Source organism: Notolepis coatsorum (genome assembly GCF_963971535.1).
Source record: "Notolepis coatsorum genome assembly, chromosome: 16".
NCBI lineage: Eukaryota > Metazoa > Chordata > Actinopteri > Aulopiformes > Paralepididae > Notolepis > Notolepis coatsorum.
Window position 1 is genome coordinate 45,985,733 of NC_140180.1, and position 14,687 is coordinate 46,000,419.

The following is a 14,687-nucleotide window of genomic DNA, read 5'->3' on the forward strand; positions in this document are numbered from 1 at the left end:
TACATTTTAATTAGGGATGTCCGATATTATCGGCCTACCGATATTATCGGCCGATATCGGCATTAAAATGTGATATCGGAAAATATCGGTATCGGTTTTAAAAAAATATATATATATATATATATTTTTTTATTTCTATAGAAATTATGTGCGATATTATCGGCCTACCGATATTATCGGCCGATATCGGCATTCAAATGTGATATCGGTTGATATCGGTATCGGAAATTAAGAGTTGGACAGTATCGGTATATCGGTATCGGTAAAAAAGCCAATATCGAGCATCCCTAATTTGAATCGAATCTCATTTTGAAATCGCTACCTGTTGAGTGGATCAGCATGGTGCAATGTCACACATCCGAAGCTGTTTTGCACATTCTGCCACTGTCGTGTCCATAGGCAGCGTAGCGATCTCAAAATGAGATTCGATTCAAATGTATTGTCATTATACAGCACAAGTACAATACACCATCCAACCAGAGTGGATAAATGAATTAACGTAAAAAATATATATATAATTTCTAACCGAGGGATTTGAACCTGGGATCCACAGGCAGCGCACTAATCATTTGAGCAAAATGGTCCATCCATCCATCCATCGTTTACACTTGTCAAGTGCCAATTGCGCTTGTCGTCCAGTATTTGCATTAATAAATCAGATGTCATGCTAATATGTCATGTTCTACAGTAGGACTTACTACTATGATACCTATTAAAACAAGTAATTCGAATAATAAAAGCCTACTTTGCTGGAACGATTCATTTCAAACGTATACAGTGCGTGTGTGCTTTTGTGTGTGCGCTCGCGCGTTGAGGCTCGCTAAGCCTTTCTCCACGCATTTCTGGAGCATTTCTTTATCCACTATGGTTGGATGGTGTATTGTACTTGTACTGTATCATAACAATACATTTGAATCTAATCTCGTTTTGAGATCAGTCGCAAATCGCTTCCTGTTGAATGGATCGGTTGAGTGCAATGCCGACTCTCTACTTTCCCCCGTTTACTCGTCTTCACAGCCTAGAATATGACACGCCCACTGATGATGTCACGGTTCGCGAGGAAAAAACAAAAAAAAATCTGTGCCAGCTGAGCACCGATTTGTCACGTTCTGAACCAATTAATCCCAGTGTGAACGCGCCAGCCGGTGCGAGATTACGTTCGAGAACCGGCTCCAGCACGGAGCCTGGCCGGTGTGAAAGGCCTACCAGTGAGCTGTGGTGTTTGACAAGGAAGCATACTAGGACCGTTACTGTTCCTAATTTATGCAAATAAAATGTCGTCAGCTTGTGACTGCAACTTGTTCCTGTTCGCAGAAGACTCAGCCCTGCTGGTCTCTGACAAGAACAAGTTACAGGATGAAAAAACCCTCAGCTCCGAACTCGGCAGAATCTGCACCTGGCTCGCTGATAACAAACTATCATTACACATGGGCAAAACAGAGTCCATTCTCTTCGGTTCAAATAACAAACTCAGCAAGACCAACGGCTTCTCAGTTACAGTGGGTGACAATATTGTCACAAGGAAAGATGAAATTACATACCTGGGTTCCATCCTAGAGGCAAATCTTTCCAGTGATAAAATGGCATCCAATGTAATCAAAAAAGTCAACCAACGAACTAGATTCTTGTACCGAATCTCCTCTCTGGTAAACAAGAATACCCTGAAGACTCTGGCAGGAGCACTCATTCAAGGGTACTACGACTATGCTTGCACCTCATGGTACCAAAGCACCTCAAAGGCGCTAAAACAAAATTACAAACATCACAAAACAAACTGATCAGACTTCTACTTGACCTTACCCCTAGAACCCACCTCACCCCTGCCCACTTTGACAACCTAGGATGGCTTAGAGTAGAAGACAGAGTTTAGCAACTTGCAATGGGCCTGGTCTACAAGATACACTACACCACTAAGGTACCCATGTACATGTCAAAATACTTCCCAAAGGTCAGTGAATACCACGACCACAACACCAGAGGGAGCTCCACAAATCATGTTAAACCCAGATTCGGCTCAAACAAGGGACTAAACACGTTTCGCAATTATGCCACATCAATGTGGAACGCCCTACCCACAGCTGTAAAGGAATGTGAATCACTACTCACTTTCAAAACCACTCTCAGAGAGCACCTACGGGAGACTGCAATTCTAAACTGGCCCCTGTAAATGTCCAAACCCAACCCCCTCCAATGTACAGTTTCCCCCATTTGAAAATAGCTCTTATCGCTCAGATGAGCTTTTCTTATTATTTTATGGTGGTGGTAGTGGTGGTGGGGAGGGGGCATGCTTGCGTGTCGTGGACAGAGCCTTGTTCTCACCCTGTTGCACACTGTTGCCCTCCTGCTCTGCTTTACCCCCCAAACGTGTTTGGAAATCACCCACTGAGAGGACATGCGAGAAGCCGCGAACTAATGCTAGTCGACAGCAAGAGGCCAATAATGTTGTTTTCCTTTTGCTTCGCTCCACAGGAAGAGGAGCTGGTCAGGGAGAGCCGCGGGTTTTACTTCCGGGGTTACGGAATGGGCCACTGCCTGCAGAACAAGGACGGCACGGCCGTGGAGGGGCCTCCGGTCTTCACCCCGCCACCGCCACCGCCCCCGATAACCCTGTACGACAGAGAGATGCTCCACAAGCGCTTCGTGGACCGGGCCAAGCGCATCGACACCATATCCAGAGCCGTCTTCCCCCTGAGCTTCCTCATATTCAACATCTTCTACTGGGTCACTTACAAAGTGCTGCGACACGAGGACATCCACGCCAACTTGTAATACACTCACTCTCTCTCTCTCTCCCTCACCTCCTCCTCGATAGGCTATTACTTGCTACATTTCAGTTTAGTTTTTTTCTTAGAACCAAAACTGCCTGTCAGATCCAGGTTACGAGTGAGGATCAGGTGTGTCAGGGGGATAAACCATGTTGATACTATAAACTCTGTGCTCAGGTGCGTCTCCAGGATCTCTAAACAAAGCCAGCCGGCCTGAGAATCAAAGTTGACCCGTGGTGGAACTCAAGACTGGTGTCGTTACTGTTTGTGATTGCGTTCTTTTCTCTATCTGCTTTTGATTTGGTTGGATTACAATGGAGACAAAATCACTGCTGGTCCTTGTGAGTTCATGACCTTTGGGACAATGGCTTGAGGCAGATGTCAAACAAGCCGATTTGTGGGTCCTGGAAGGATGAAACATACTGACTTGAATTTTGACACTACGCATCTTTGAATGAATGTTTTTGGAAATTCAATAAATACTGGCTTTTTTACACCTTTAGAACAAATGAGATGTTGATGGTGGGGGGGTACGGGGGGTGCAGGGGGGAGGGCGCAGGGTCTTTCATTATGAGTATTCAATGGGTGTTGATGATTCATTTTAACTACTTATGATAAGAGATTATATATAACAGTGTATAAACTGTATATAAACAAAGCTGTTCGTTGATTGCACAGAGCACAAATGTGTATTTCCTTTTGTTTAAATTTGAATAAATGGATATTCTGCCAGGAAATCTCTATTTGCTTTTGCTCCTTTAGAGAAGCACAGCGTGGCACAAAATACCTTCCAGAGGAGATTCCTCCACACAGACTTATCATAGACCTGCTTTTTCTATCAGTCCTATTAGTTCAGCTCTGGGTCCATCAGGGGAGAAACATTGAACCATGGCTGCACATCAAATGAAATGACATTGCATCCCAGTAAAGGCCAGTAAAGGCAAATTTGTTCATTAGCTCGTCTACCTGTTGTCTTTCTGGGCCTTTTTCTTGGGAGCTGTAATTGTTAATCATGGATTCACACGTTGTCACAATCCCTAATACAGGAATCGCTGTACAAAAAGCAAATTGCATTTGTTTCCCCAGCCCCTGTAGTGTACATGAAGGTTTCCAGGCATGGGGAAATCAAGAGCATCACCAGCGAGGGACGACAAATGGGTTTTTTAATGGGAAATCAGAGGGTGTTTTATCAACTAATGAGTTTGAAAAGGCCTTGGCGTTTCACTGCTAATGACAATGAATTCAGAGCTGCCTCTTCAGTTTACTGTCCTTTGTAGAAGACTAGGCATACAGTACCTAATCATCTCCTCTCTTATGCCATGGCCCCCTAGGGGGGGGGGGGGGGGGGGTGTACGTGTGTGCGTGCGTGCATGTGTGCTTGTGTGTGTCCTGGGCGGTGTTTCCATTCCTTCTTGTTATTTTGTGGGAATTTTTTTTTTAAAACAATACTTCATCATATCGTCTTGGTATAGAATTAAAAACCTACTGAGGGGGGGAACTAAAAAGGCATTGGAGAAGAGTATACAATTTTATGACACTTTCATCTTCAGGGCAGGAATACATGCAAACGAGAGGAGACAGCGCATTGCTTCAGAGAGCTGAAGGTTCCTCAGCAGGAGTGAGAATAGACCGGGTTGACATATTTGCATAAGTCCTTCATACTCGCCTCTGACCGCTTAAGTAGATTTAGAAAAAGAATCGTAGGGCAATCGGAAAATGTCAAAAAGATTTGCTATTGTGGCCTGATAGTTAAATTCCCTGTCCATAATCCAAACGTAAACAAAAAGGTAGCCCTGCCTCTTAAATCCAAAACTTGGGGTTAGAGAAATTTCTTTGATTGTTGAACTAAACAGCGTTCAGTTAAGCTAAGCATGAGATCAAATTGCTTCTTAAATCTGTAAAAGTTAAGGCGGCTGGGTGGCGCAGCGGACATTGCACTTGTCACCAACGCAAGAGACACCGGGTTCGAATCCGGCTGTCGGCGTTGCCTCCGGCTTGGGCTGGCCGTCATACTAACTCAATTGGCAGAGTTAGCGGGTGGAAGTCGATGGGTGGTAATCTGGACGTTGTGGACAGCGACTCCTACAGGTCGGTTGGGAAACGCCTGCACAGCAGAGACAGGAAATGGCGGGGGTAGTGTGAGCCTCCCACACGTTACACCTCGCCAATAAGAGTCCACGCTGGCAGGTGAAAAGATGTGACAGGCTGCCTCCTCGTGTATCGGAGGGGACACGTGATGCAAGGCTTCTATCCTCCCTACAACCGGCCAGTGGGGGGCATATGCGAGCAACGTTCAAGACAGGGGAGGGGAGAATTGGCACAGCGAAATTGGGATGGGAGAAAAATAGGAGAAAATGTGGATAAAAAAAAAAATCTGTAAAAGTTACCTTTATGTTGTCATTGTTTGTGAACAATGAATTAAAATGCCACTGTATTTTGAATTACAATGACATGAGAAAAAATTATTTTCCATCCACAAAATTACTGCTCCTCAAGAAACTGTTAAATTCCCAATCAGGTCTTTGACATCAAGGCCACCTAATCATCCCTTCTCCTTAATTGGCTGATATCAATCCCTGTCTCCTGAGCCTTTCAGCCATTGTGTAGTGTGATGTGTGCCTGGTGCCAGTGTATGGCAGCCATTGAGCCTGTGTAGCCCAAGGTTGGGTGCTACCAGTGGTGGTGAAGGAGGCAATTTCCACCCTACATTGTGGGGAGTGCTTTTAGTGTCTAGAAAAGCGCTATATAAATGTAATGAATTATTATTATTAAAAAAGAATGTCCGGTTAGGAAGGATATCTCTTCCAGCTATTATATCTAAAGGCAGAGCTCAGCTCTCTTATTTAACTCTCTTATTTAACTCTCTTATTTTCCTCAGCAACCACCCACTTTACTTGTACTTTAGCTATAACATTCTCGCATTGTTTAGTTTTTCAGAAGCAGACAACAATGTTTTTTGTCATTATACATTATACATTTGTCATTTGTCATTATACATTTGTCATTATACATTATACATTTCTAAATCGTATAAATTACTGACCATGACTGACATGCAATAATAGGCCCAAGCGTTGCCTCCACTCCCACCATGTGAAAGGAGCTTCTCTCCACGGAATGCATCTCGGCGAGAGGGAATGGGAAGACTAATGGATTCCTATAGGGTCAGAACCCATGGATGCCCCACAGAAGCTCTGTGCAGACCAGGACTCATAAGTTAACTTTCATTATTCAGTCAATCCTGGGTTAGGGAGAACCTTCACAAACACACACACATAACACACACGTACCAACATATTAGGATCAGATAGCTCCAGGTTTTTCTACTCCTAACGGCTATGGAGGAAAAAGAGAGAACATTGGCTATCAAACTCCATAAACAGTGGACCCAAATGAGGAGATAAAATATTCATTATTAACCACCTTTAAATGCCTGTAATGCAATTCTATTTGTGATGGTAAATGACTTCCGACCCCTTTCCCCCCTATTCCTCTTCAAGTAAAGCATTAACAAGCCTACCATGTCATGTGGTGTATTATGGCCATTCAACCCTGCAAGGAGGGGAGGTGAATGTGTGATGAATCTGTTGGTCAGTGATGTCAGAGGCCCTCTCCTTTCTCCTTGGGGGATAATAAGCCGTGTTTTCTCCTACTCATCTCGGTTGAATGTCAATGGTGCCAAAGCTAGAAGTGATGCGGGAGCTCTCTGGGATCGATACCGCCACTCCTCCGGGCTCCAACCTCTTTCACATCCATAACAAACAGAAACATATGAACACATCAACTGCTTTTATTCTCTTTTCCCACAGACCCCCCCCCCCCCCCCCCCCTCGGATGCTCTCCCCTCTGGGCAGTGACTTGGCCTATGGCTAAGAAAAGACACATCAGAAGGTCATTTAGTCTTTAATGCTGTCGGCCTCCTCGACTAAAATTGGTGACCAAGATGGATTGTGCTTGCTCACATCTGTTCTTGTCCCTTTGTGCTGATTTGATTTTAATGATTTTCTATTTTTAATACATAATTTTTTTTTTATCTACTTTTTTCTCCTTTTTCTGTGATTTTCTCCCCATCCCAATTTACCTCTCGTGCCAATTCTCCCTCCCCTGTCCTGATCTTTCTCGCATATGCCCCCCACTGGCCGGTTGTAGGGAGGATAGAAGCCTTGCATCACATGTCCCCTCCGATACATGTGGAGGCAGCCTGTCACATATTTTCACCTGCCAGCGCGGACTCTCATTTGGCGAGGAGTAACGTGTAGGAGGCTCACACTGCCCCCGCCATTTTCCTGACTTTGCTGTGCAGGCGCCTCAACCGACCTGTAGGAGTCGCTGTTCACAACGACCAGACTACCACCCTTGGACTTCCCACCCGCTAACTCTGCCAATTGAGTTAGTATGACGGCCGGCCCAAGCCGAAGACAACGCCGACAGCCGGATTTGAACCCGGTGTCTCTTGCGTTGGTGACGAGCGCAATGTCCGCTGCGCCACCCAGCCGCCCTATACATAATTATTTCTATAATTTCCTGTTGTGAGACCAAATGCAAATTTCCGGTCTTGATTGGACAATTTAATTAATTAGAGATTTCCTCTTCAATCTTTTTTTCCCCCACTTTCCATCTCCCACATTCTCCGCGTGACTTTGTTTCCTGAAACATGCACATATACAAAGGTAATATAATAATAATAATAATAAACTTTATTTGTATAGCACCTTTCATACAGAAACTGCAGCTCAAAGTGCTTCACAACAGAAAAAAGACATAAAATTAGCACATAAAGTGCAGACATAAAATCACAGTTTTTCACATTAGGATCTAACATCCCAACAGGCAAAATATACAGAGTAAAATAGTGCAATAGTGCAGTGCAATAAAATAGTAGGATAGAATAGATAAAAAAAAATATGTACAGTGCAATAAAATAGTTCTGGATTACTGTTCAACAGTTCAAAGTCGTCTTTACCTTCTCTGTTTGGTATCCACAGTTTAAAACTTGACGGTCTTCCCTCCTGTTTTTTACCCACTTTGACCCTTCAAACCTCCCACTCAGGGCAAACCTCCCTCTCAGGGCGCAGTTCCCTCTCTCAGGGTGCAGTTCTAGGCCTGGGTCCTACATAGTTTTAAAGCCTGACAGTTTCTTGTTTGATACCCACACAGTTTAATACCTGACAGTTTTGAACCTATTACTAAAAAGTAATAGACAGAGTAAAATAATACAGTGCAATAAAATAGTAGAATAGAATAGATAGTAAAATTATGCAATAGAATGGACAGAGTAAAATAGTGCTACAGTACAATCAACAGCAGAGTGTATTAGAAGGCTATGGTGAAGAGGTACGTTTTTAGCTTATTTCTGAAAATATTAAGAGATCTAGCTTCCCTAATGTCCATAGGTAGTGTGTTCCATAACTTTGGTGCATACTTTGAAAAGGCTGCATCCCCGATTTTCATTAGACTGTGCATGGCTTGGAACCTTCAATAGACCAGTAGTAGATGATCGCAATGTTCTAGGAGGCACATAGTTGACTAGATAATTTGCAATGTACAGTAGCTTGGTCCTGTTCCATTTAGTGCTTTGTATATAAGGAGGAGGACCTTGAAATCAATTCTAAATGTTACCGGAAGCCAGGTATATATGTGAATATTAGAAAATACCACATAGCGTTAGAACTGTACACCTTGAAAGTGTCAGCATCACTTGGATAAAGACAGTGTTGGGATGGTTACTTTCATATTGTAATCCATTACAGATTACTGTTTTCATACTAACAAATCTACTGGAATACACAAACCAAAAAATTACTTCCAGTTACTTTGGATTACTTTGTCTCCAAATTCACAGAATAATCAGCTAAACAAATAACGAAGGTTATCCTATAACCCTAGTTATATGAGTAGTGGCGAGCACTCTGCTCACTATTGGAACATTCCCTATCACATACTGTGAATTTGAAAACTTTCCGCCACAATGCACCTACACCTGTCCGGCCACGCTCGTTAAAACGGAAGACCAATAGGGGTCCTCAGTGAGTAAGAGCAGAGTGCTCGCCACTACTCATATAACTAGGGTTATAGGATAACCTTCGTTATATAGCGTAGTGGCTCCCACTCTGCTCACTATTGGAAGACAAGAGCAGAGCAGAGAGCCCGACAAATGTACCCGCTGAGGTCCCCTACAACCATCAGAAGATGGGGGAGGGGGAGGGTCCGGGCCCTTAGTGAGGGGCGGGGGGGGGAACAGGACACAGACTGTGCGAAAGAGGGGACAGCACCCAACAAACGCACAGAGTGAGCAGACCACGGGACAAAAGGGCCTGCGACTACCCGACTATGCGCCCCGCACGCTACCAGGGAACGTACGTGAACACAAAAGCCTGTTACCGCTTCCACACCCGAGGGGTCGGGATTCAAAAACCCGACCCCGCGGGCGAAGCCGTAGCAGCGGGCGCGAAGGGAGTCCCAGCCCCAGGCCACCCAAGGCGGGCTTACCACCAAGTCCCAGGGCCAGGACCCCCAAAAAGGGACCTGGCGAGGTCAACGAGGCCGTGGCATCGAGACCTCTCCAGGGCCCTCATTCATCAACGTGTTCTACGCACAGATCTGTGCTTACCCTGTGTGTACGATCATTTCTAAGCAAAGAGTGGGATTCATCAATTTCAACTTGAACTTGACTTCGTGCTTACATCTACGCACAGTTCAGACCTGGCGTACCTAGCGCCCAGTGGTAGAATATATTATTACAACAAGGAAATGAGCTTCTGTGCATAATAACACTGGCACGTTCTGTACAAACCGTAGTTCATTATAGTTCATTGTAAAATAGCAACAGTAGTGTAATTATGGTCAAAACCCTATAAATAGCATTTGGAATAATAGATCTGAATGCAGCATGGTTTATATAGCGTTATCGGAATATACGGGGTGTAGGCTACTGACTGACTGCGCTCCGCGTAGCTTGATTGATTGATTGATTGAAAAGTTTATTAACAGATTGCAGAATGGGTACAGTACAGTACAGCTCAGTACATACAATTGTTAATTGGGGATGCAGACCAACTTTCGTCTTGTTTACATCAGGGTCCCCCATTTTCAATTCATCATAAATCATAAAGCTCAACTCGTTATTATTCTGCGCAGACCGCAGAAACACGGGAACGTTTTGATTATATTTAAAAGGCTTTACGTTAAACGAAACAAGTGGAACTTCGAAGCTGTAAGCAGAATACAAGTCATATGAATATAGTGTTCTTCCCCCTTTTTACTGTATAAGAAAGAATAGAAAACGCATTGCAATGACACTATAGTGGACAGACTATGTATATGATGGGATTCAAGTTCATGTATTGAAAGGCAGGCTATCATACATGCAGTGAGATTCATTGTTCTTGTATATGCCCTCGTATTATATTGTTTATATAGGCTACCCAATACTGACATCAAAATAGATTGTAGTATGCCTCTAGAAATCATATGCAGCAGGTAGAAAATTGACGGGAGATCCATCGCGATTTGGAATAAAATTGAGGAGAACTTTAATCCCTGGGGTATTAATCAAACAACACGGGAAAAGGCAGTCATATTCCAGCGCGGTCTTTATTAGCCGACAACAAAATAGATGCATCTAAAAATCATATAGCCAATCGAACACAACTAATAAAGGCATTCATATTACAGCACGGTTATAATGACACACAACCAACGCCAAACAGTGGTCAACGAACGGTCTTTATTAGTATTTTGAGCTGTCCAGGCAGAATTGCAGCAATGGTCTTAGGGAGCCGTTGATATCTGACATCACCGTTTACGAGTCCGCCTTTTATTTATCCCACAATACGCGATAGTGTCTTCTTGGTTCGACAGCAGTGAACAATCTTCGTGGAGTTTCTCAGGGTTCCGCTCGAGTCCGTCCATTATTTCACATCCCATGGGGGGTGTTTCCTCATTTTCATGACCATATATGGATAATCATGCACGAGCATTGACGGTAGAACAAAGTGGTATTCATCAACACGGAGGACCATAGAGCCTGCGTACGCACGTGTGATGAATGCCGACTTCCCTGTGCGTACGCTAGTTCTACATTCCGTGCTTACGTGTGGAAGTAGGTCAAGTTCTACGTCCACGTTGATGAATGAGGGCCCAGGTGTTCACTGGTGACACCACACTCCGCCAGCGTATCGGACAGGGCCTACAACAGGTGAAGGCTCTGAAAACTCCCGGAGGAGGGGGCTCTGTAAGCAGGTTCTCTCTCTGAGGAGGAGGCTCCTGAGGAGGCTCTGAAACTCCCTGAGGAGGAGGCTCCGAGGCTCTCCGAGGAGGCTTCCCCCCATAATCTCGCCGGGTCAGCTGGCGCACCGGGGAGACAAACACTCCAAAAAGGAAGTTGATCCCTTAATCCAGGCCGACAGGTAACAAGAGCAGAGCTCGACCTGCGCCCGGAGGACTGCGAACTACACAGGCATGCCTTAAGGGGCTGACTGTAAAAACAGTACCCCGGCGGCCCACCCGCCAAGCGCCAAGGGAGGGGAGGGTGTGTTCGACATGCCGTGCACAATGTCATAATCTTGTGGGGCCATGAACCTTGCGGAATCGGAGTCAAGGACCCCGACTCCGCCAGTAAACTGACCTCGCCACGAACCCTGATTGCGCCAATTTATTAATCCCGCGGGGTCGGGGATCAGAGAAAGAGTTCGACACAATTGGCAGATGTCATAAAACATGCGGGGGCAGACCCTCGAGGAGCCGGGGCCGGACCCAGGCCCCCGTCAGAGAGTTGACTCCGCTATCGGCATGCCGGGGAGACAACCATCCCAACAGAAAAGGGTTGCTCCCTTAACCCATTAAAAAAACGGGAAACACAACTGCGCGTATACAAGGCTATACAATGCAGTTTAACGCATTTCAAGCTTAAAATTTTTTAACCCAGGCCAACAGGTAACGAGGGCAAGGCCCGACCTGTGCCTGGAGGACCGGGAACTACACAGGGGCGCTTAGAGGGGCTGACTGATAATAAGCAGCCCCCCGACGGCCCCCACCCCCACCCCACGGCCGAGCAGGGAGGGGGGGGGGGGGGGGGGGTGAAATTAATGGAGAAAGGAAAAAACCCACTTAACAGTTTGCAGAAAGGGTACAACATAGTATGTACCAATGCACACAACTGTTAAGGGGATGTAGATCCTTTTAGAGGAAGACGTTTGTCTCATCTACATCAGGGTCCCCCATCTTTAACTCGTAGTGGCATTTTTATGACAACATTCATGACATCATGAATGCTCAGGGCCCTTCAGGTTAATCAGAACGTATCTGTGACCCGGTGGGCACCGGGTTGAACTGATCCAGTCCGGCGTGACCAGGATGAGTCCCGTGCCCTTTCACGCATGCTGGGATAGGTACACATTTCGATAAAAAAACATCACAGGGGGCGCCACCAAGACGGTCTGCACGCGAACGCACAGCTCCCGGTGGCCCACCTAACAGCGTGAAAACCCCCCGCCGATGCTTGATCTACCCCGTCATCTCCCCCCGGAGATGCACGCGAGCCCTCGAGCTAGCCTAGTGAGCTGGCGCTCGGTAAAGAAAAAAAAATTACTTCCCGGCCGACCGCTCTCTTGAGCCAATAAGAAAACGCAAAGCATGCGCCGTTTTCAATGGCCGCACAGGGTTTACACACAGAGCCTGAGTTATTTTCCTTTGTGTGGAACACAGAGGGTTCAGACACAAAGACCCCAGGCAGGCAGGCACTCGTACCCCAGGCAGGTGCTCGTACCCTAGGCAGGCACTCGTACCCTAGGCAGGCGCTCGTACCCCAGGCAGGCGCTCGTACCCCACTGGCAGGTCGTATCAGACTAGGGTTACAGAGTAACCCTCGTTATACCCCATTTCAGGTGCACGTCCAAACATATTCGGGCGACATTGCTGAAATATTGGAGGTAAGCACCACCTATCGTGTCCCCCGTGGGACCGCAACGATGGTCTGCCTTGCCAACAGAGATTGAATCTCGTCGGCCAGGGCTGTCGTTGCCTACGGCTTCATCCCACAAGATAGACATTTGTCTACTTTACATGAATTCTTATAACTAGAGTTATAGAATAACCCTCATTCACATGTTGAAAACATGTTTGGGTGACATCGCTACACGTTTGTTCCAACCAAACAACGACTTGGGTGCCTGTGACGTTTCACAATGGCCGGGAATCTCATACCCCCCCCCCCCCCCCCCCCCATTCCCCACGACGAGCAGGGTACGCAAATAGCTGCCCTAACGTCGGGGGAGGCGACGGAGTGGAATCCTACGTACCAGCGTGACGCTAACGGAGGAACCCCAAATGAAGAAAGGCGCGCTCGTTTTGAGCTGCGTCGTCCCCCTCCGTCGCCTGTTTTATCCGGGATACAAAACATCCCCAGGGGAGGGTTATCCTCACCCCCCAGCCAGCCTCACGTAAAATTAAGGCATGTATAAGGCGACAGAAAGAGGCGACAGAAAGCGGCGCTGCTAGCCGTGTGCTGTGTTTACAATGAACAGACACATATGAGCGTGCTCTGCACGCCTTATCGTCTTTACAACACAACAACAAACCACACAAGCTAACCAGCTAACCACCAAAAACCGGGGCTAGGCAGCCGCGCCTGTTTAAAAGACACGTCCACCTAGAGCCCAGCTGTCTCGGCACGGTGGTGTAGTGGTTAACACTGTCACCTCACAGCAAGAAGGTCCAGGGTTCGATTCCCGCTTGGGGACCAGGTTTCCATGATGCCAGTTACCCAGGTGGGGTATCTCCCAGGCCTTTCTGTGTGGAGTTTGCATGTTCTCTCCGTGCTCGTGTAACGGATATGTGCCGCGATGGTGTGACTACGGCACATAGAAGTGTGTAAAACTCACTCCCCAGAGGCAGATAAACCGAGCGCTTAGAGGGGAATTCCCTTCTTGGCGCAGCGGTTTGCTATACTGGCCCCGGAGCAGACGCTCGGGGTTCGACTCCCACTCGAGGCATGGTCGAAGTTTCGTGACGGGTACTAGGACGCACCCGTTATACTGGTGCCGTGACCCGGATGCCTTGGGTGGTGTGAGTTTAGGGGGGGTGAATGTAACGGATATGTGCCGCGATAGTGTGACTACGGCACATAGAAGTGTGTAAAACTCACTCCCCAGAGGCAGATAAACCGAGCGCTTAGAGGGGAATTCCCTTCTTGGCGCAGCGGTTTGCTATACTGGCCCCGGAGCAGACGCTCGGGGTTCGACTCCCACTCGAGGCATGGTCGAAGTTTCGTGACGGGTACTAGGACGTACCCGTTATACTCGCAAGGGTTTCCCCCCCGATAAGATAAACCCAATGGAAAAACATGCACAACAATAGATCGCTAACTCTGTGGCGTCCTTGACGAAGACGGACAGGAGCACTTGGATTGGTCCCCTGGCGCGGCTCACGTTGACGCCTGTCTGCTCCCGGCTGCCCTTGGGGGGGAAGGACGACGGGATGGGTTAATCGCAGATACGAATTGCATGCATGCATCGCATGTGTGCCGATTGATGACCTCTGAGCAGGTCCTAAATTATTATTATTATTATTATTATTATTATTATTATTATAAATTATTATTATGTCTCTTAAGCGAAAAACTTGTCGCCCGTCCTGTGTTTTTACCCTAGCACGTATAGTCTAGATGAAAATAGGGGTCCACGCGCACCCCCCGGAACTTTTTATGCCACCTGATTTTTCTTAATCCTTAAAGTGTCTACTTTCAGAATCTGCCAGGTGCCAAGCTGAAATAATGTCCGAAAGGCTCCATTTTAACCCTTTATTGCACCTAACCCAAAACCGAAACATTAAAATTTGATGTAGCAAGAGCATAACCTTTGAAGTAAACAACATCCTGTATGAAGAGGGCATCATTGGGGTAAGGTACGTCTTTGTCCCTGTCCT

General features: G+C 46.4%; 1 protein-coding gene across 1 annotated transcript in view; it reads left to right on the forward strand.

The window, feature by feature from the left end:
- Positions 1 to 2,769, forward strand: part of glra4a (glycine receptor, alpha 4a) — a gene marked incomplete at its 3' end in the record, with an annotated part of 112,742 nt that extends 109,973 nt beyond the window's left edge. Inside the window, exon 9 of the mRNA XM_084332192.1 lies at positions 2,470 to 2,769. Within this exon, the coding sequence (XP_084188318.1) occupies positions 2,470 to 2,769 (300 nt within the window). The remainder of the gene's footprint in view (positions 1 to 2,469) is intronic.
- Between the last annotated feature and the right edge of the window lie 11,918 nt (positions 2,770 to 14,687).